This window comes from Cibotium barometz, chromosome 44 (assembly GCF_041138505.1).
Source record: "Cibotium barometz isolate CiBa-2024 chromosome 44, ASM4113850v1, whole genome shotgun sequence".
Taxonomy (NCBI): Eukaryota; Viridiplantae; Streptophyta; class Polypodiopsida; order Cyatheales; family Cibotiaceae; genus Cibotium; species Cibotium barometz.
Genome location: NC_141089.1, coordinates 37,879,979 through 37,902,267, shown reverse-complemented (window position 1 = coordinate 37,902,267; position 22,289 = coordinate 37,879,979). Strand labels below are relative to the sequence as shown.

Genomic DNA, 22,289 nt, shown 5'->3' with positions numbered 1-22,289 from the left:
AAATTTGATAAATACTAAGCACGTCGTTGCACATATCAAACACTTAGAAAAGTAAACTTCCATAAATAAATCGACAAATGCAAAGCCAAAGTAAGCGCATGTCAATGCTTAGAAGTTGTAATAAGAAACTTTAATTACCTTGTTCTTTTCAAGGCAAAGGTAGTTAAATTAGGCTTCCTTTTTATTGCTTCAAGTTTTCCTCTAAGTCAAAAGGCCAAGGAGAACAAAAATCATGATGGAAATGAAGATATTTTTAACGAATGTTTTTTCATATACTGAATATAAGGCCAAAAATGAATTTGTGACATGTTAACAAATATTTTTTTTGGTTAACAAGGTCAAATGTATACTTTGGTCATTATTTATGAAATATTCAAATCATTGAATTTGAATAATGCAACTTAGCTAATGGCAATGTAGAAGATTTGCATGTTATGAGCTCATGAAATGGACAAGCACTTAGTCATGTTCCTAGAGACTAGGATTAGACCACAAAAGTTGATAGCTATAGAGAAGGTATACATATATGTGACCAAAGTAAAAACGATAAAAGAAAGCTTATTGTGCCATGAATGGCACGGGGAGCATGATCAAAGCTAAAATGTCCCACTTAATGCAAGATTATGACAATTAAATTGGCAATGTATGTGAGTGCATGGTTTCGACCATGGGGACACTCCTCAACCTTCCACCCAAAGAGATTAAATGGCACATATATAGTTACAAGCATTGTAGGTCTTACACCAAACATAGTAGACATCCCAGAGACATCCAAGTTCAAGAACTATTGCGCTTACATACATCGAGAGTGCTTAACTACATAAACTCAGGACCGAGGTTGCACTCAACCTTACATTCACACTCCCATGCCAATATGAGCCTAGCAAGCTATTACCATACTCCGTACCTCGATCACATTGAGATGGGAGATTGGGGAGATCGAATGACTTCGCACCTTTTGCCACCTGGTAAGTCTTACCCATGCACACATCAACGTTGATTCACTCAATTACTTCAAAGATTCAATAATCTTGATAAATTCTCTAGACTACCCTTTGCACCCCCACAACATTGGGGTACCGACCAGACTAACTCTTGAGCCGGATAGAGATGCATCTTGTCCATGAATAAAAAAAAGCTTTCATGCATTGTATTTTTATTTCATAGGCCATTTTCCCCTAGACGATAATTAATACATTTTTGCCAGCATGTCGACGCGGGGTCGAATCCTACTCGCTATCGTGTTGTTTGCACCGATGATTCCGCCTCTAATACATCTCTCTCTCTCTCTCTCTCTCTCTTTCTCCCCCCCCTTTCTCTTTTCACCTAGGTCCTCCTAGTTTGCAGCAGATCTGATTTGGGTCTGCACAGAGAAGGCCAGTTTCCGAAATGGCAACTCCCGTAGAGCTTTTTGCAGAGCAATGGCTTCTTTTTCATTAGTACCCGTCCTTTCTCTGAAAGTTGAGGAGCAAAAGGCCAAAAATTTTCACGAAAAGAAGGCCACATTGCTGTTCCCCCCCCCCCCCCGCCCCTTCCCCCACCACCTTCCCCCCCGCGAAAAAAAAGAAGGTTTCCTGCAGCAGTTCTGCATTGGCATCTAGGTTCTCAGTGGGTTCTTTATTGTACAAGAGAAGGGTAATGCTACTTTAGCAGCTCCATCCACTACAGCAGGCCTCTCCGTAACTCAATGGCTGAAAGAGAGAGGCTTCACAAAGCTGTAAGATTCTGCAACTATACAATTTAGGGTTTCTTAGTTTCCACTGAGACTTTCTTTCTTCACGTTGATTTATTCCATTGTCTTCTTGGCATCAGATTTAGGGTTACTTTCTGAGAATCACTATAGTTCTGATGCCTATTAAGGGGTTAATCCGTGAGTTTCAAGACATGAAAGGTGGGCTTGGAAGCATCTCAAGAAGAAGCCTTGTCACAAGGGCATCCCAGTTTCAAAGAACTTGGTCACATAATGCAGTATATGATGAGAGGGCATACAACAAAGTGGACGCTGTGCATGTACAGCAGCAGAGCTGCTGGGCCAACATGCCCCGGGAGCTCCTAAGGGACATCATCCATAGAATTGAAGAGAGTGAAAGTACTTGGCCTTCAAGGAAGGATGTTGTTGCCTGTGCCTCAGTATGTAGAGCTTGGAGGGACATCACAAAAGACATTGTTAAAACACCAGAACAGTCCGGAAGATTGACCTTTCCCATATCTGTCAAGCAGGTGATCGTGCTTATTTTATTTTGATGATTACTTCTTGAAATTAATGCATAACTGACTACCAAGAAATATGGAACAGAATAACTGTACAGGGCTTTAGATTTTAGTCACTTTGTTCTGGCCAAGCCTTTTAGAGTGATCTGTTGTTGGTTCTTTCTGGGGTGTGGGCAGGGGGGTTTGGGGTTCCGGCCCAATGTTGTTTTGCCCACATGCCATCAACACATCATAAACATGACATCCCAGGTCTTTGTTAGGATGTGTGTGAGGTTGTGCTGCTCGCCCTTGGACAGGGTGTGGGGTGTCTGGTATCTGCCTTGACTGTAATTTCTTGAATCTTCTATATTCTTTGTGCAGTGTCTTGCCAGACTGTTGTGTGTTAAGTGCATATGGGCTTGTAAAGACCCAAGCGTTTTATAGTGATCTGTTGTGGGTTCTTTCTGGGGTGCGGGCAGGGGGGGTTGGGGATCTGGCCCAATGTTGTTTTGCCCACATGCCATCAACACATCATAAACATGACATCCCAGGTCTTTGTTAGGATGTGTGTGAGGTTGTGCTTCTCGCCCTTGTACAGGGTGTGGGGTGTCCGGTATCTGCCTTGACTGTAATTTCTTGAATCTTCTATACTCTTTGTGCAGTGTCTTGCTGGACTGTTGTGTGTTAAGTGCATATGGGCTTGATGCAGTTACGGCATGCTCCTTTACACGTTTGTCATGTTTTGCAAATGGTGTTGTGTGGGGGGCAAACTTGATCATGAGGGCGAGCTTCCTTTTAACCAAAAGCAAAGAGGCCCAAAAGGAGATGAGCTCATCTTGACAATACCTGTGGCCTTTGCACCTGGACGTGCTTGAGCGTCATGAGCCGGGGATGACTTTTGACACATCTGCCAAACACCATTACAGACACATGACAAAAAAGGTTGTAGTCCAAGGGAAGCAGCGAGACTGTGGAGGCCAAGCATTGCAAGAGAAACAATTGGTAATTAGCAAGAGAAATCAGCAGCAGTTAACGTGATGGAACTTGGTGAAACTGGGCTAAAAGGTGTTTGAAATGGGCCTTCATGCAAGTACATGAATGGCTCCATAGATGGCTTTTTTTGATATGTATAAGAGAGACCAATTAATTGCAAACCTTGAAAAAGGGGTTCTTGTCCTACATATTGATACTTGAAGCTTTGAGTTGCAGCATAGAGCAAAAGGTGGAGAACGCGCAAATTGTCTATGCAACTTCAAGAGTTTGCCACAAGTGTGTAGTAGCGAATCATTGCAGATAACCGTTTGGGGCTCACGAGATAGGAGCAAGGCATTTATATAATCAGATCATCTATGATGATTGTCATAGTTGTGAAAAATGAAACACTGCTGTATCAATTTCCTGAGATAATAGCTTGTTTGAGGTGTGGAAGATGGTTATGTGCACCCTGCACTTGGATGTCAAGGACATAAAATTGCAAGACCCTCTGGTGGTCAGAGACCTGACCGGTTGTGAGCCCTTGTCCAGGGATGTGTTAGCTAGTGTGCCACCGCAGGGGTGTCAAGGTCAGATGTGCAGGTCCTGTCATACCAGTCTTGCACATTAATGTTAATGTAACACTCTTGAATGATGTAATGTGCCTGTGTACTTATTAGGCTTATTGACTGGGTGAACGGGAACCTGTCTGAGTCAGTTGGTCAGTTATATTAGCTTCAGGTGTCTGAACCTGTCAAGGATGGTACGAGTGACAGCAAGGGTTTGGGGCAATCGACATCCAAAGGGGCTATGGGCTGTATGTAGCCCCCATACAGCCCAAGGGCCGGGCCATGGATCCCTAGGCTTCCCAAGATCAGGGGCCCAAGGCCAAGGGCCTGCTCACATGTGAAATGCATGGATGAAGGGGAAAATATCCATTTTTCCTCCACCGCTTGTGCATGGGGCAGCCCAACTGTCAGCCAGCCTTGAAGGGGCTCAAGCACCTATGTAAAGGGTCTTTCAACCCTCGAAAAGACCATCTCACACCTTGCCTGACCCCCACAATTTGGAGCGTTGGCTAAGGAGCATCCCCAGGCAGAAACACAAGGAGAAAGAGGTCAAGAACTAGGCAATTTTCTGTATGCAGTATCACAGGTGCCAATAGAAGCTAACACAAGCCTTCAAGGTGCTGTCCAGACCAGAAGCAGCCAAGGGAAGATTGCAGACAGCGAGTCCAGTCCATGTTTAGGCACGATTCAGCCCTTAAGGTAAGTCAATTACGCATTCAGCAATAATGCAAATGCACCTTCATGGTGGGGGCCCTTCAGAGGGTTAATTGGTGCCCAATCCTGTATACTCTTTCAGCCTCTCTCTCATTCATTGTCGTAGGTGTGAAATCTGAATTATGGAATGCTGAACTACTGCTCTAATCAAGTTAACGAATCCTACTCCAAGCTTCTGCATGTAACAGTGGTATTGGTCTCCAAATCAGCAAGAATTTTCTTTGGTTTTGTGTGAATGGTTTATATCTGGATTCATCTAGGTATATATATATATATATATATAGAATTGGTTTTGTGTGAATGGTTTATGCCTGGATTCATCTAGGTATATATATATATATATATAGAATTTTCTTTCTTTTGTGTGAATGGTTTACAGTGCTCCAGGAAACACAAGTAAGAGCAGCCCACACTGATCTTTGGTGTGGATGGTTGGGCAACTGGTAAGAGCAGCCCACACCCCTAGTCGATGGTTTCTTTGGGCTCGGGAAAAATCTTGACCGTTCGCACTATGCCGACCCCAGACGAGATGAGAGAGCAAGAGATGACAATCTTTGAGCATCTACAGCTACGACCGGCCAGAGCCTTGTGCCCATCTCGACCCCAACTCCCATCAGCTTGATGCGTGCCGAAGGCGGCCAAACTATCCTGAATCATCCAGGATGCAGTGGATGAGGCTGTTTCCACCACATCGGGATCTACGGTTTCCCAACAGTCACCCGAATCACAACCTTCTTCTTCGAATCCACCTAGTGTCAAAATACGTAGCGGAGAGTGCAGAAAATAGACAGCAAGTAGAGTGCAGAAAATAGACAGCACAAGAGAAGGAGAGAGATAGGCATGCAACTCTTCTCTATACACAAGATCCCGCAATGAAAACAAGATACAATCATGTGGGGGCCATGGGGCCATTTTATATGGCCCCATATATGCAGTCGGCCAGTGGAGAAACAGGCCGCTAGCCTCATGACTGGGTCTCCTCCAGTCGGCCAGCCAAAAAACCTCCACGACCTCAACAGAAAAAGTCGGCCAGCTCCATATGCACACGAGTGTAGTCGGCCAGCTTCTGTGTGATCCTGCCAGCATAGGGCAGCCACCCATACCATGGAAAAATGGGGGAAAAATACGAGGAGTGAGGAAAAATGAGAAAACACTTACACAGGGCGGGCACACCCACAACAGAGGCCCTGGTGTCTGATAAAGACAGGAGATGACTTCTAACACCCCCTCTCAGCTCCTGGCTGTGAAATCAACCCTAGGGAGCTGGAGTGTCGCTTGAGTGTAGCCTGAGGTAGAGACTTCGTGAAGAGGTCCGCCGCATTGTCCTTCGTCGAACAATAAAGTAGCAAGATGTCACCAGCGAAGATCTTCTCACGTACAAAGTGATACTGTATCTCTATGTGCTTGGTCTGGGCATGGAAGACCGGGTTCCGAGCAATAGCTATACAACTCTGGTTATCACACTGGATGACTGTGGGCTCCTTCTGTGGAAACCCAATCTCGCCTAGCAGCCTCTGCAGCCACACAACCTCGCAAGCACCACCACAAGCAGCCCGGTACTCTGCCTCTGTCGAAGATAGGGCAATAGTTGGCTACCTCTTACTGCTCCAAGAAACTGCTCCTGAGCCGAGGGTAAAACTGTAACTGGAAGTAGATCTCATCGTGTTTGGATCTCCTCCCCAATCTGAGTCACTCCAACCTTGGAGTCTGACTCCATCCCTTCCTGTGTAAAAGAGTCCTAGATCCTTCGTACTCTACAGATACCGCAAGATCCGCAATCTTGCGTCCCAATGAGACTTCAATGGCGTCTGCATAAAAGAGCTCAATAGCCCCACAGAGAAGCTCAAGTCCAATCTGGTGTTCAGCAACCAGATCAATGAACCAACCAACTTCCGATACTGCGAGGCATCAAGTGGCTCACAAGGATGATTAACATTTAACTTTGTATTTGGATCCATCGGCGAAGTAATAGGCTTGTAGTTCTCCATCCCAAAGGCCTCAAGCAACTCATGAACATACCGCTGTTGAGAGACAAAAAACCCCCTCTGGGTCTGCCAGATCTCCAATCCCAAAAAGAAGTGGAGTAAGCCTAGGTCGGTCATCTCAAACTCCTTTGACAAGGCAGCCTTCGTCACACCAATGTGCTCCACCTGACCGCCGGTGAGAATGAGATCATCCACATAAAGGATGATAATCGTAACCATGCCGCGTTCCCGAAAGAGATACAGGTTGGGATCTGCAAACAATCGATCTCTGAAAACCAGTCCGAACAAAGAAGGAATCAATCTTCTGATTCCAAGCCCTGGGAGCCTGCTTAAGACCATACAAGGCCTTACGTAACCTGTAAACCATCCCTCCTGATCCTGGAACAACAAACCCTGGAGGCTGCTCAACATACACCTCCTCCTGCAGGTCACCATTAAGGAATGCAGATTTTACATCCATTTGATACACGGGCCATCTCTAAGAAGAAGCAAGGGCAAGACCAGGCCGAATCATGGTCATCCATGCTGTCGGTGCAAAGGTATCCTCGTGGTCGATGCCTGGCCGCTGAGCATAACCTTTAGCCACAAGTCTGGCTTTGTGTTTGTCCACCGACCCATCTGACGCATATTTGGTCTTAAAGACCCATTTGACACCAATGACTGACCATTTTGACGGCCTCGGTACCAACTCCCATGTTTTGCCGTTGCGGGGACTCTACTTCAGCTGCGGGCTCAACCTCCTGTACTGACTGAGGTCGATCAACTGGAACAACTGGAACAATTGTCTGGGAATCATCATCAGACTCTTCTGGATCTCCAAGAAGTGGCGGCTCCTCGACAGTGGATATTGGAACATGCTCATCAAAGACCACATCCCGGCTGACAACAATCTCATTCCTCTTTGGATCATACAATCTGTATCCCTTGAAAAGAGAATTATACCCCACAAATATAAGCTTCTTTGGAATATGTACATAAGCATCACTCCCAAAAACACGGAAGTGGGAGACATCAGGTTTCCTGCCAAAGTATGCCTCAAATGGAGTCATATTAGGTACTGAAGTCGTTGGAGACCGGTTGAGGGTATGGACAGCCATTGCCACAGCCTCTCCCCAAAGTGGACGAGGAAGACCACGATGCTCCAGCTGCCAGCATGGTCCTTGCCATCTCCACCACAGTCCTGTTTTTGCATTCTACAACTCCATTCTCTGAAGGCGATCCTGTATTGGCCAGTTCCCTCTTGATGCCATGATCTGCACAAAATCTGAGAAATACATTCGAGGAGAATTCAGCCCCTTTGTCAGCCCTGAGAGTCTTTACCTGCAATCCAGACTCTTTTTCCACCATCATGTGCCAATCCAGACTGTACCAGATTCAGGTGGGTTCTTCTGTGAAAGAAAGTAGACCCACGTGAATCTGGTACAAGCAGCATGAAATAGAGAGATCCTCCCAATGATGGTGTCTGTTGAGGTCCACACAAGTCAGTGTGAATCAACTCGAATGGTTTTGAAGCCCGCCTGGAAGCCTGCTTCGGAAAGGATTTCCTGTGCTGCTTACCACGTATGCAAGAACTGCAACGTCCTTGCCTACTGCCAACATCTGGCAAGCCAACCACCATCTGGTCCCGGAAAGCTCGCCGCAGTGCATCCACATTTAAGTGGCCAAAACGAAAGTGCCACCACAGATCTCCAACCTGAGAACCTGTCAATGAGGAGAGTGCAGAGAGCTTGTAGATACCATTCTCCACACTGCCTTCCCAAACAACTTGGTCAGTCTCATGGTCCCGTAGAGCAATTGAATGCTCCTCAAATTCCACCCGAAAGCCAGTCTTGCATACTTCATGCACTGTCAGAAGATGAAAACCAAGAGCAGGGATGTAAAGAACACGGGAGGCATGCTTGCCCCCCTTGCTGTCGAGAATAATCTCCATCCGGCCCTCACTGTGTATCGGAATGGTGGAGTTGTCGCCAATGAAAATGCGACCTGACTGCCGTTTCAGATCCAAAAAGAAGTCACGGGACGGAGTCATGTGCCTGGAAGCACCACTGTCAAGAATCCATTCCTGAGTATCCTTTGCGGTGAAGCCAAGTGCCTTCTCGCTCGAAGACGATGAAGCATCGGAGTCCATCATCTCTAAGTGCATAAATGCAGGAGTCTTTGCAGCTGAGGCTGAAGAATCAGCACTCTTTCCAGTCCGCTTAGGACACTTTCTCCAATAGTGGTCTTTCTCGACACAATCATTGCAGGACCGCTCGGCCTTCAGTTTCTCTCGTTCTGTGTTAGGCTTCTTCTTAGAAGACTTCTCCGGTGAAACCTTCCCTTTGCCCTTGTTGTTATTCCGGCCTTTCGGCCGTTGGCTAGTTAAGCCCTCAGAACCTTCGTTGTGAGGAGGGTTCGTGAATCGTTCCTCCTGGTCCAAGACCATAGGCACAAGCTGAAACTCGCGGCGGGTGCTTGGGGGACTAGGGCCTTTGACACACTTGTTGATACCATCAATGCATATTAAAACATTTAAACATGGCCACAGCCTTAACACATGTCCATCATCACTTTGCATAAAACATAAAAGCTAGACAAAACATCCACAAATGCTGAGAATGGAGCTTGCACGTGTGACACCGCATAGAGGTCGGAATGGGCCGACCCCCCCCTTGGAGTATTTTATTACCCAAGGAGAATAATATCATGTACAAGCTTTGAGGGCCTTACTCTCCCCACGGGAGATGCCGGATTAACCATATACAAATGCCATAACACAACCCAACACGAGGCAACCAAGCCGGAAGATAGGCTGTAGAAATGCCGAGCCAACAACATAATCCATATACCTCCGTGTGGGTACTGATTCTTCCCCAAAAACCACGGGTCTTCATGCAATAGAGTTGGTACAACAGGTTCAGCTCTCCATTCAGTCGGAACAATAGGTACAGTGGCCAGTCCAATAGGTACAATGGCTGGTACAGCCGGTACGGTGGCTGGTACAGCAGGTACAGCAAGTACAAATGCTGGTACAACAAGTACAATGGCTAGAAATCATAATAAATGATTGAATACCCTTGCCTTCAGTATTTCTTCACGATGGAAGCCTCCAAAACAGTCCCCAACAGCCGATATTCTTCATGGGCAGCCTTCAAGAGAGAGAGAAAGAGAGTAGCCATCATTAGGGCAGCCTGTAACGGTGGTAGAGGCTAGTGTGCAGCAAGAGAGCCTCTATTAATGAAGAGAGAGGGCTCCAATTTATAGATTTGGGCCTCCCATGAGCTAAAATGGCAAGAGAAGGCTACGATGACAAGTGGAGAGCCACACAATAGCTGAAGTGACAAGTGTGAGGCCACTTGTCTCACTTTGATCCACTTTCTAACAAATGTTAGGCCACTTGTCTCACTTTGGTCCACCTCCTTGCCACATGTCCCAATCTAAGAGATGGGTCCTTCCATAAACTTTATCTCTAAAAATATCCCAACTGGTAGACATTCTGTCATAGGCACTTTGCCAACTCTTGGTATCTGCTCAATTTCAGATGTAATGACGCGAACAGAATTTCCATCGGAGTCGGGCCAAAAATAGCAACTCTCCTAAATTTTAGGAGTGTGGTCCTTTGTATTCTAGGATAATCTCCCATTCCCAAAGCTTGTACTTTCCAAATATTTAAACATCCTGGAGTCCACCAGACCCCTTTCAGACTGGGAAATGTCCAGGCTGGTGACATCCTCCCCAACTTCTTAAAAGTTGTCCGCAACTTTAAGCTTCAAGCCATATATTCAAGATATAATCATGTTCCATCGAGTCGGCGAGACGAGACAGGCTCAAAAATCCAATATAACTGAAGAATCCATGTCCCAAAGAAATGGGTGAGACTAAATAAGTCTCCATAATACCAATATCAAAATCATGTCCCAAGATAAATGGGCGAGACAAAAAAACAGTCCCATAAGTCCAGATATCATAATCCATAAACCTGAGGATGGATCCAAATCCCTAGAAAAGAAGTCCAAGAATCCATAGACCTGTATACCATAATCCTTGTATACCATAACTCTTACCACATACTCTGTGCTAACCACACACCTTGGAGTAGAGGTGGACTTTATCCATAAAAGCATCATATCCATGAGATATCCAAAGATTTCTTCTCTATAAACTCGGACAAATTCGTCCATAGAAATTGCTTGTAAAGCCCAATATCTATATAAATCTCATCCAAGAAAGAAATCTCCATAGATATAATCCATCCCAATAAAGGGAGCCATAAACAATGTTTTCCTGAAACCATCTCAAGGCAAACAACAACACCTTTCTCCTTGCATAGCTATACAAGGGTTAGTGAACATCAAAAACACTTCATAGTAAATAGCCAAAGCACCAACTTTGCAAACTCAAAGTATACTTAGCTTTTCTTTGCCAGGTTGGTCATGAAGCCAAAAGAAATATCTCGTCACCATATCCTTAAGATATCCTGAGATATATCTCCATATAGCTTGCCTATAAGCTTGATAATATAATCCACAATATCCATGTGGAAAGAGTGCTAAACGTGTGCACATAAAGCCAACTTCACACTTCCACGATAAAATTCTGTGAATTCATAAATCTTTAGATCAACAAGTTGTCTACTGCTCATGCTCTTGCTTCATAAGCTATGAAGCGGCTGGCTATGCTTAACAGCAATGATGGTAAGTGTGGTCCCCACTTGAGATCTTTTCTCTTTCTTATTGATAGAAGGAAGCCTATGCTCTGATACCAATGTAACTCGTGGCGAGTGCCCGGGGGACTAGGGCCTTTGACACACTTGTTGATACCATCAATGCATATTAAAACATTTAAACATGGCCAGAACCTAAACTCATATCCATCATCATTTTGCATAAAACATAAAAGCTCGACAAAACATCCACAAATGCTGAAAATGGAGCTTGCACGTGTGACACCGCATAGAGGTCGGAATGGGCCGACCCCCCCCCTTGGAGTATTTTATTACCCAAAGAGAATAATATCATGTACAAGCTTTGAGGGCCTTAGTCTCCCCACGGGAGATGCCGGATTATCCATATACAAATGCCATAACACAACTCAACACGAGGCAACCAAGCTGGAAGATAGGATGTAGAAATGCCGAGCCAACAACATAATCCATATACCTCCGTGTGGGTACTGATTCTTCCCCAAAAACCACGGGTCTTCATGCAATAGAGTTGGTACAACAGGTTCAGCTCTCCATTCAGCCGGAACAATAGGTACAGTGGCCAGTACAGTAGGTACAATGGCTGGTACAGCCGGTACAAGGGCTGGTACAGCCAGAACAGTGGCTGGTATAGCCGGTACGGTGGCTGGTACAGCAGGTACAGCAAGTACAAATGCTGGTACAACAAGTACAATGGCTAGAAATTATAATAAATGATTGAATACCCTTGCCTTCAGTATTTCTTCGCGATGGAAGCCTCCAAAACAGTCCCCAACAGCCGATATTCTTCATGGGCAGCCTTCAAGAGAGAGAGAAAGAGAGTAGCCATCATTAGGGCAGCCTGTAACGGTGGTAGTGGCTAGTGTGCAGCAAGAGAGCCTCTATTAATGAAGAGAGAGGGCTCCAATTTATAGATTTGGGCCTCCCATGAGCTAAAATGGCAAGAGAAGGCTACGATGACAAGTGGAGAGCCACACAATAGCTGAAGTGACAAGTGTGAGGCCACTTGTCTCACTTTGATCCACTTTCTAACAAATGTCAAGTCACTTGTCTCACTTTGGTCCACCTCCTTGCCACATGTCCCAATCTAAGAGATGGGTCCTTCCATAAACTTTGTCTCTAAAAATATCCTAACTGGTAGACATTCTGTCATAGGCACTTTGCCAACTCTTGGTATCTGCTCAATTCCAGATGTAATGACGCGAACAGAATTTCCATCGAAGTCGGGTCAAAAATAGCAACTCTCCTAAATTTTAGGAGTGTGGTCCTTTGTATTCTAGGATAATCCCTCATTTCCAAAGCTTGTACTTTCCAAATATTTAAACATCCTGGAGTCCATCAGACCCCTTTCAGAATGGAAAATGTCTAGGCTGGTGACACAAGCTCCTCTAGGTAATAGTGCTGAGCCTGTCACTAGTAATCAAAGAGGAGTAGAAAGCGGAATACTGAGCAGGCAAAGTAATGGCCATATCTTTTGATGATGATCTCCTTCCCAGCCTGGAGGACTTCCTGCTGAAGGGCCTGCAGCTTGTTAATGTGCTCTCGCATCGTCGACGACTTTGCAGGGTTCATAACCCGCATCTGCACTTCCAAGGAAATCCTCTTCATGGGCGATACCCGTTTATAAAGAGAAGCCAAGTGCTGCCATATGCCTCTGGCTAGGGTCATATGCTTTACGTGATTGATTACTTGCGGTGTGCAGTTGAGGAAGATAAATGACCGGACCCTGGCGTTGACATGATCCCACATCTGTGTCTGTGCCTCGCGGTCCTTCTTCGTTGACAGTAACTCCCCGTCAAGTGCTTCCAGTCGTGGAACCCCGATAACGATGAAATCAGCAAGGTCATATGACTCCAGCACAGTCTCCATCATAACCTTCCAAATGCCGTAATTGTTCCCGTCCAACTGACGGTCCACTGGGAACGTGGGGAGAGTTGGGATCTTCACATGCTTCTCAGCCAGCTCTAACAAATCTGCCATCGCAGGGATGTAACTGAAAAGGGTGGGTGGGTGGGAAAAAAAAACTTTAAACCTGCAAGTGGCTGTCCAGCAACTTAGCCCGCCTTCCTCTTGCTACTTCTCTTCCCGAACAGTGCCTAACAGTCCACCAATCAGCAACGCAACAATCCCCCTCTTGCTCAGAAAACTCCCAAGATCTTTCAAGAGCCTAGGGCTCTGATACCATGTCAAAATACGCAGCGGAGATGATAACCAAATCTGAGACCACAAGAGCAAGTAGAGTGCAAAAAATAGACAGCACAAGAGAAGGAGAGAGATAGGCGTGTAACTCTTCTCTATACACAAGATCCCGCAATGAAAACAAGATACAATGATGCCATGGGGCCATTTTATGTGGCCCCATATATGCAGTCTTGTAATATGTGGAAGCTTCGGAGAAGGATCGGTACTTCAAAACTCAGAAATCAGCACTCTTTTCGCGATGGAAATTAACGCACAAACTGAAAGGAGATGTGCAGAAAATAGAGAGAGAAGGGGGAGACGGAGAGGACACAGTATTGGGTCCCAATTACCCTCTGTAGGGCCCTCACCACGGATGGTGTATTTGCTTTATTAGAATGATGTAAATCTGAAAACAAATGCAGAATTCTTGACCTTTTCTTGGCCGGGAAATCCCTGCCGCCCTTGACCTTCAGAAGTCCACCCCTTTGCTTAGCAATCTCCTTGGCTTGTTTGGCCCTTGATTGGCTTGAGCTCTTGGTGAAAACTGAGATGAATGATGGGATTGTGGACCTCTCCTATTTATACTACCCTTCAGGGGCAGTCGGCCAGTATAAGAGCAGGCGGCAAGCATCATATTCCCACGACTGACCAAAATCAGCATTAAATGCTCAAATAAATCCCAATAAATGCTGCGTTTTTCCCCTAGCAAGCTGGGGAGGCAGGCGCTTGCTTCTAGAAGGCTGGGCATAGCCTTTGCCCACAATCCATGTGCTGGGCAGCATGTATGGGCTGCCCCATACTTGTCCTACAGCCCTATGAAGGCGGTAACCTCCTGAAAATAGCCTTATTCTTGCTTGAGGACTGTCCTACAGCCCTTCCATGGCTGGTGGGTCCAGGTTGGGCCTTCCTGGCCCTCATGGGGGTGGTTCTACACCATTCCCATGCCCACACTAAGCTCTGGGGTAGCCCTATGGGCTGGCCCCTTGTCCTAAACATAATCTACTCAGTGATCTGGCATCCGGTACCATACCAGATACACAAAACCACTGACATCATTCTAGAGGGAGACTCTCAGCGCGGATTGGCACTGTTTCATGTGCAGGACAGTGCACACCTGACCTTGGACTCATGTGCAGGACAATGCACACCTGACCTCGGACGACTGAGATGGATCCCTGGCTGACTCGTCCCGGACTAGGCTCACATGGGACCAGTTCACCATCCCAGGTCCTGCACCTTCTGTACAGAAATGTCTACGTGGCATCCAAGTGCGGGATGCACGTGACATCCCCTTCTGCTTAACTTGACGGAAGCTGCATAGTCTCCAAATAATCCGTCAGTAATGCCGGATAGTCTTCGAAAAATTCTTTGTCGAGCCATACCGCTTCATGAGTTCCTCAGTCTTGAAACTTCGTGAGGAATTGTTGTAGTCTTCGGCCTGAGCCATGCTTGAAACGGTGCAAAAGGATCTGTTCTAGAACCATTACTTCTGCTTCATCCACAATGTCTGGTTCCGCTTCGTCTTTGACCGCTGAAGGGGGTGGACTTGCATATGGCTTTAACCAACTGACATGAAATACATCGTGCATAGTCCAACTCGGAGGTAGCTTTAACTGCATAGACACCTCATTAATCTTTTTCCGGATGGGAAATGGTCCGAAGCTCCTAAAAGACAACTTTGGGCATCGCTTGCCCACCTGCTTCAATCTTTGCTTCATAATCCGAAGATAAACCCAATCTCCTTCCGAAAACTTCATATCCCTTCGGTCTTTATTGGCCTGTTGAGTATAGGCCTCTTGTGCTTTAGCCAATTTGTCCTTTACTGACTCTAAAATCTCCTTGTAAGACTCCGTCACTCTGTTCGCCTCTGGTACTGAAGACGAAGTTCTGGTTAACAACGACTGGAAAGGTCTTCCAAATGCTGCCTCATATGGAGTCCTGCCAATAGCTGAAGAAAAAGAGCCATTCAAAACAGCTTGAACTAAAGGCAAAAACGATTCCCACTTACCTTGTTGATCGTGGACATAACACTTCAGCACATCAAAGGCCAACTGGTTGTATATCTCTGTCTGGCCATCTGTCTGTGGGTGGAATGCACTGGAAAAATTCAACTTAGTACCAAAATTATCAAACAATGCCCTCCAAAAATGACTGGTAAACTTGGCATCTCGGTCTGACACTATGGTTCTAGGAATCCCGCCAATCGGGTACCAATGCCGAATGAATAACTGGGCAACATCCTCGGCGGTCACATTGGCCCTGCACGGAATAAGCATAACAAATTTGCCAAACCTATCAACAATGGTTAAGCATTGCGTATTACGCTTACTTGGACTGGGAGGCAGATTTGTGACAAAGTCCATCGAAATGTCCTGGAAAGGACCCTCAAGAATTGGCAAAGGCTGTAACAACCCTATCTTCTTTCCACGAGGAGCTTTCACCTTTTGACAAATGTCACAGCGTTGTACATATGTAAATACATCACGCCTCATCTTGGGCCAATAGTATTGCCGTTCTAATTTCTCCAGAGTCGAGTTCATGCTCCTATGACCACCTGTGATGGCGTCATGGGCGTCATGGAGAAGAGCTGCCCGGAATGACTTCATGACACATAGTCGGCCTTTGTAGAAAAGCCAACCATCGCGTATCAGAAAATGGCATGGTCCTGTGGCATCCAATGCCTGTTTCCACTGAGTACCGAATTCCTCGGAATCCGCGTACGTGTGCTTCATGTCCTCTAGTCTTGTACCAACAAGGTCAAGTCTAGTGGTTTGAATCGTAGATACTTGTCCCTTCCTGCTCAAAGCATCGGCCACTGGATTGGCCTTTCCTGGAAGGTACTCAATCATACCACTGAACTGCTGGAATATCTGACTCCAACGGTGTTGTCGATCACTCCACTGTGCACTTGGCATTGTCTGAATCCAGCGCAATGCCTGATGGTCAGTGCGAACCTCGAAGTCACGGCCATACAGGAAATGTTTCCAATGTTTCAAGGCCTGTATAACTGCTAGGAGTTTAGGATCGTAGACTGAGTAGTTCTTCTCGGCGGGCAGTAACTTACGAGACATGTAAGCTATTGGACGACCATTCTGTTGCAATACACCTCCAATTGTGATGTTACTCGCATCGGTGATCACGTGAAATGGTTCGTCCCACGAGGCAAGGGCTAAACAAGGCGCTTCTGACAAAGCCACCTTGAGGTTCTGGAATGCCTCCAACGCTCGTGGAGTCATTCGAATCTTTTGCCTTCTTGTTTTCACTCCCTTTAGCAGATGGTGAGATCTGCTGAGAGATCAGAAAACTTGTCAATGTGGGTGGAATATGCCTGGCATATACCCACAAATGATCTAATGTCATAAGCTGTCTGTGGTACTTCCAAGTTAACAATCTCGGCCACCTTAGCCGGATTAAGTCGAATGCCTTCAGCACTAATTATATATCCCAAGTAATGTACCTGGAACAGATAAAATTCTGACTTCTTTTCATTGACATAGAGCTCGTTGCTTTCCAGCAACTTAAGGACTTTCTCCACATCAATGTCATGCTGCTCAACTGTAGCTGAAAATATGAGTATGTTGTCCAGAAATATGAACACACACTCTCCAATCAACTCCCGGAAAATACGCATCATCATGCGGTTAAATGTAGCTGGGGCGTTCGTCAAACCAAATGGCATGACCACAAATTCATAGTGGGCCCGTTTTGTACGGAAGGCTGTCTTGGGGATGTCCCCCTCTACAGTCTGTACCTGGTGGTACCCACTCTTTAAATCCAGTTTGGAGAACACCTTTGCTCCATTCAGCCTCTCGAGAATATAGTCAATTCGAGGCATCGGGAATCTGCTCTTGATAGTCAGCTTGTTGAGTGCACGATAATCGACACACAACCGGGAAGACCCATCTTTCTTCTTGACAAACAAGATCGGTGGTGCAAATGGTGACACGCTAGGGCGGATGAAGCCAGCTTGCAACAATTCTTGGAGTTGGCGGTCCAACTCCGATTCCATTGCCTTAGAAAGGCGATACGGAAACTTGCTCGGGGGTTCCGAGCCTGGGAGGAGGTCAATCCTGTGATCCTCCGGTCTCGACAGGGGGAGCTGGGGAGGGGGACTGTCCCGAAGAAAAATCTTTTGGAACTTTTCATGGAGAACCGAGTACTCCTCGGAAGCACTAGCCACCATCTAGTAAATCATCGCACACTGTGCGCCTTTCCTGACTGCTCGCTTAGCCTGCAAGTGGCTTATGAGCGAAAAGTTTGGAATACCTGGCTCACACTTAATGGTCACCGGGGTGTTTGACACATTCCGATTGATCTGGAACGTGTGCTTGTCCCACTTGACATTAGGAAGAAACTTGTGAAACCACTGGATACCCAAAATTATGTCTGCTCCTACAAGAGGGGCAACCATAAAGTCACGCACAAACTCTATGCCCTGAATCACTAACTTAGCACCTAGAGCTTCATACTTGACGCTCGTTGTCATACTTGTGCTAAAACCCTCAACTTGTTTGTCCACTGGAGTCAGCTTGAAACGGGTACGCCTAGCGGCCTGTTCCGTGACCACATCCTCCGTGTTGCTGCTGTCAAACAAGACAACGACTCTCTGGCCACCTATGTAGCCAAAGGACTTGAGCAATTCGTTGCGCTCATACTCCTGGTCATGGGCGCCCTTCTGCTTATCTTTGAGTTCCCGGCTAATAATTGCTCCAACTGAAGCACCGGGGTTTGAAGAACTAGGGTTAGCCGCTGGGGTTTGTGTGGGAGCTGAGCTCACCACGGAAGCTGTGGAGGCGGCGGCGGCCTTTGGAGGCTTCTTCGGACAATCCCGAGAAGTATGTCCTTTTTTATGACAAAAGAAACATCTACCCTCCTTCTTGTACTGAGAAAGCTCCTCAGCACTCAACTTGCCACCTGTCTTGCTTGCCTCCGCTTTCTGGTCTGGAGTAAGCTTTGACGCATTGGGAGCCAGAGGCTCTCGGGCTCTGTCCTGGGGAAGACCCCGTCTGGTTGTGGCTTTTGCCCACACCCACAACAGAGGCCTTGGTTTCTGATAAAGACAGGAGATGACTTCTAACACCTAGCACCGTTACTCCCGAGCAACTTTTTGGTTTGGAACAGGACCACCTTTAGAACGCCTATGAGCAAGCCATGCTCAAGATCCAGCTACAGTTCGATGCCACGATCATGAAGATGTACCAAGAAGAAGAGACTCGTCTCGATGGAACTAGGAACTTCAACAAAAGGTGGGCGAAGATCTTTGGAGAGAGCAATAGATTGCAGGAGAGGCACGATGCTAGGCAGAGCACGAGAGATTCTTGGTCACCCTTGACTGCAAGACCACCTGTGTCTTTGAGTTTAGGGAACCCTTTTCCGGAGAGAGTAATTTGTAGTAAGTATGACGATAAACTCAACCCTTCTTCTTTACATTCTTGGTTACATAAGTTTAAGGTGTATTTTTTTGCAGTTAATAGGACAGATAAGGAGAGTACTCCAAACGAGAAGGCTAAGGAGGGGAAGACTGGTGATAAATTGAGTTCTACTCAGAAAGCCCAATATCAACGTGACGGGCACTATTTCTGGTGTCATATCGTGGGGCGTACATTGAAGACTTGTCCCAAGAAGACCCAAACCCCTACACTAGCTCCGCCTCCACGATAGTAGCAATCGTGAGTTGGCCTGTGGTTTTCTTGCATAGAACCCCCAGGTGACCCTAGTTTCTCTAGCTCCTAGGGCTAGCCAGGAGCTAGAAGACGAGCAAGCGGGAGATCAAGACCAAAAGTAAAAGCACAATGAGATGCTTGAGTGTTTTGACTACATTGGTGGCCAATGGGTGGTTGTCTTGTTTTACAGTTTGTAATGAAGCAACACCTTTAGATTAGGTTTAGGACTTTGGCCATGGGCTGAAGTATAAAAGGGGGCTCATGGACTATCATTGGACCTTTTGAACCCTTTTTGACCTTTTGACACCTTTTGATATCTTTTGATATTAGTCATCATGACTCTTCTCTCAAGACAATTGTGCAAGCTACAAGCAAGCGTCAAGAATTTGACAAAAGCCAACTCCCACCACTACTAGTTGTAGCCAACGGCTGCATAACCAGCTGCTAAGAATCACTCAAGCATTCAAGCAGTTCAGCGACTCTCTTCTCTCTCTTCGTTTCATCACAAGCAGGGTTCAGCCCATAGTTGTTACGAGGTGCGCCCCTAATAGTTCGAGGCGTTCGATGTGTACGAGGAGTTCGAGGCGTCCACATATATATATATATATATTTTGGCTGGTTTGAGTCTTTAGACGGGGGCTTTAAGGACCCAAGGTATCCCCTCTCACACACACTCTCTCTCCCTCTCTCTACATTCTCTCCCTCCCTCCCTTAAGCCTTTCTGAAGACCCAAAGTTCAAAGTTCAAACACACTAGGATGATGATGTTTTTTATACCCACTTTTGGAGCTATCTCTATTCTACCGGTTCATTTCATTTTACTTTGTACCCTTGAATCTTGATGATGTATCCAGATGATGAGGATGTACTATTTTGGTCTCATAGGTCATTTTGGCCTTCTGCAGACATTTAATAGAGGTTTCTTTCTTTCACACACTCTCTCTCCCTCTCTCATATACACCCTCTCTCTCTCTCCCTCAAGGCTCATACATACACTCTCTAGTCTCTCTCTCTCTCTCTCTCTCAACTTTCACTATATATCTATGTATCATATATATATATATATATATATATATATATATGTAACAGGCACCTCTAACATCTCTAAAAAATATGAGACTTTCGAGGCGCGTACCATACCTGCCTCGTACCAAACGCCTCCGACGCCTCTAATAACCATGGTTCAGCGCCTCTGTTTCATCACAAGCAGGGTTCATCATAGCTCGAGGCCATTGTTTGCCTCAGCAAAGAGAGAAACAATCGTAGCGCATCGTTAAAAAAGAAGAAGAGGAGAGCTCAATCACAGTCGACAGCTTCTCAGTTCGTCACACCTTTTTTTTTTTTTTTTTGCAGCCGAAGCTTCATCTTGCCCTTGTGATTCGTTTACAGCGCTCAAGTTTATAGCCTCTGAGGTTCTGCGCAGACAGCCACCGTCACAAGCTCAGTTGTTTCTATCGTAGGTAGCGCTATTATTGGGTTTTGGCATTTTGTAGGGAGAGCAGCTAACGATTAAAGAAAAAAAAACATCATCATCGATCAGCTGTTTATATTGCAGGTAGCGTACTCGAACACTCCTAGACCTCAGAGATCAGCGTCATTCAGCCATCTTTGTGTTTGATGTGTTTAAGCAAGCAAGCTGCAGCCCACACATCAAGCATCATTTCGATGCTGAATAAGCAAACTGCAGTGCACTTAGAGCGCTTTGTTTCGTACTTAGCAAGCGTCCACGGTAGTTTTTTTTCGACAACCGTTTTTTTTCTACAACGCATCACAGTAGGTGCATCAACCAGACTACATTTCGTTCAGATTCAACGCTTCATCCTTCTTGATCGTCGTTTTTTTTAAAAAGAAGAAGAAGAAGAAAAAAGTGCACATAGCAAGCAGCTTCATCGCCTTTGTTTGCAAGGCTCAGCTAAGCAACGTCAGTGTGGGGAGGCAAGCTTCATTGAGTAGGAATCTCTCAGCTGCCAAGGTGAGGAGGAGGCTGTAGGCTTGCAGGCCTCAACGTGCCTCAACATGGGAGTTAAAAAAAAGGGGAAAGAAAATGCGAGTAAGGAGCACACGTTTTTCTTCCTTTTAGCAAGAAGACCTAAACTTAGGGTTTGTGTGCACACACACTTCCTAAGGTTTTGGCTGCTCCACACTTTCCATCATTTGTCTAGTCTTGGCCATTTTCATATTGGGCACGTTCTTTGGGATTCATAATTTCATTGTCCATTTTTCATTATCCACCTACACCTCCTTGGACTGTACGCTCTTCCGTATGCTTTTGCTTGCTATTTGTGTTTTGAGGGGATGATTTGTGTGTAAATGTGCATTTGAGGCCAAGTGTATTTCGCCAGTGGAGTGTGCTCACATGCTTTTGGATTTGCATGATTTTGGGCACTTGTGTAGTGGTTCCTATGCGGTTTTGAATCTTGTTCACACACGAGCACATTTGTGTGACGTGTTCACATGCTTAGGACTTTTATAGGGCGTGTTTGTTAGAAGTCATCTTCTGTCTATACATATACACCAGGGCCTTTGTTGTGGGTGTGCCCGCCCTTATTAGGTGTTTTCTCATTTTTCCCCACTCTCTGTATTTTTCCCCCATTTTTTCCTATTTTTTTGTGGCATGGGAGGCAGTCTTGTAGTGACAGGAGGACCTTGAACTTGGCCGACTGCATTTGTGGATACACTGGAGGTGGCCGATTGTTCCGCATAGGTCGTGGACCTTCTTGATGCTGGCTGACCCCCCCTTGCTGCTGGCCGACTGTGCATTTCAGCAAGTCGTGGGGTTTGTGGTCCTGTCGGCTGCCCTACAGCAAGCCGACTGCTGTTGGGGGGCCATATTAAATGGCCCCCAGCCCCCTTGTCACATTTGTATCATTCCAGGATTCTTCTTGTGTATATAGAGCAGAGTTACACACCTCTATCTCTCTCTCTCTCTCGCCATCTCACCAGTTCGCCTCTTTGCCCGCCATCTCACCAGTTCGCCAGTTCGCCTCTGCCTGCCAGTTCGCCATCTCACCAGTTCGCACCTCTGCCCGCCCGCCAGTTCGCCTTAGGTCTGGCCAGTTCGCCATCTCACCAGTTCGCACCTCTGCCCGCCCGCCAGTTCGCCTTTGGTCTGGCTGCCCTTTCTCCACCCACCCTTGCCCCCGCCAGTTCGCCTTAGGTCTGGCCAGTTCGCCATCTCACCAGTTCGCACCTCTGCCCGCCCGCCAGTTCGCCTTAGGTCTGGCTGCCCTTTCCCCACCCACCCTTACCCCCTTTCCCCACCCACCCTTGCTCGGGCCCCCAAGGCAGCAACATAACTCTCTCTCTCTCTCTCTCCTCCCTGCCTGTGGGAAGGA

The 22,289-nt window shown here is 46.3% G+C and overlaps 1 protein-coding gene across 2 annotated transcripts in view; it reads left to right on the top strand.

The window, feature by feature from the left end:
• Nucleotides 1-1,296: 1,296 nt before the first annotated feature.
• LOC147613250 (tubby-like F-box protein 6) overlaps nt 1,297-22,289 on the top strand; it is a 68,148-nt gene continuing 47,155 nt past the window's right edge. The window contains exons 1-2 of one of the 2 annotated variants that reach the window (XM_086782529.1): nt 1,297-1,717; nt 1,813-2,220. In XM_086782529.1, the coding sequence (XP_086638655.1) occupies nt 1,849-2,220 (372 nt within the window). In that variant the 5' untranslated portion in view covers nt 1,297-1,717; nt 1,813-1,848. The remainder of the gene's footprint in view (nt 1,718-1,812; nt 2,221-22,289) is intronic. The other variant, XM_086782528.1, reaches the window with a different exon arrangement.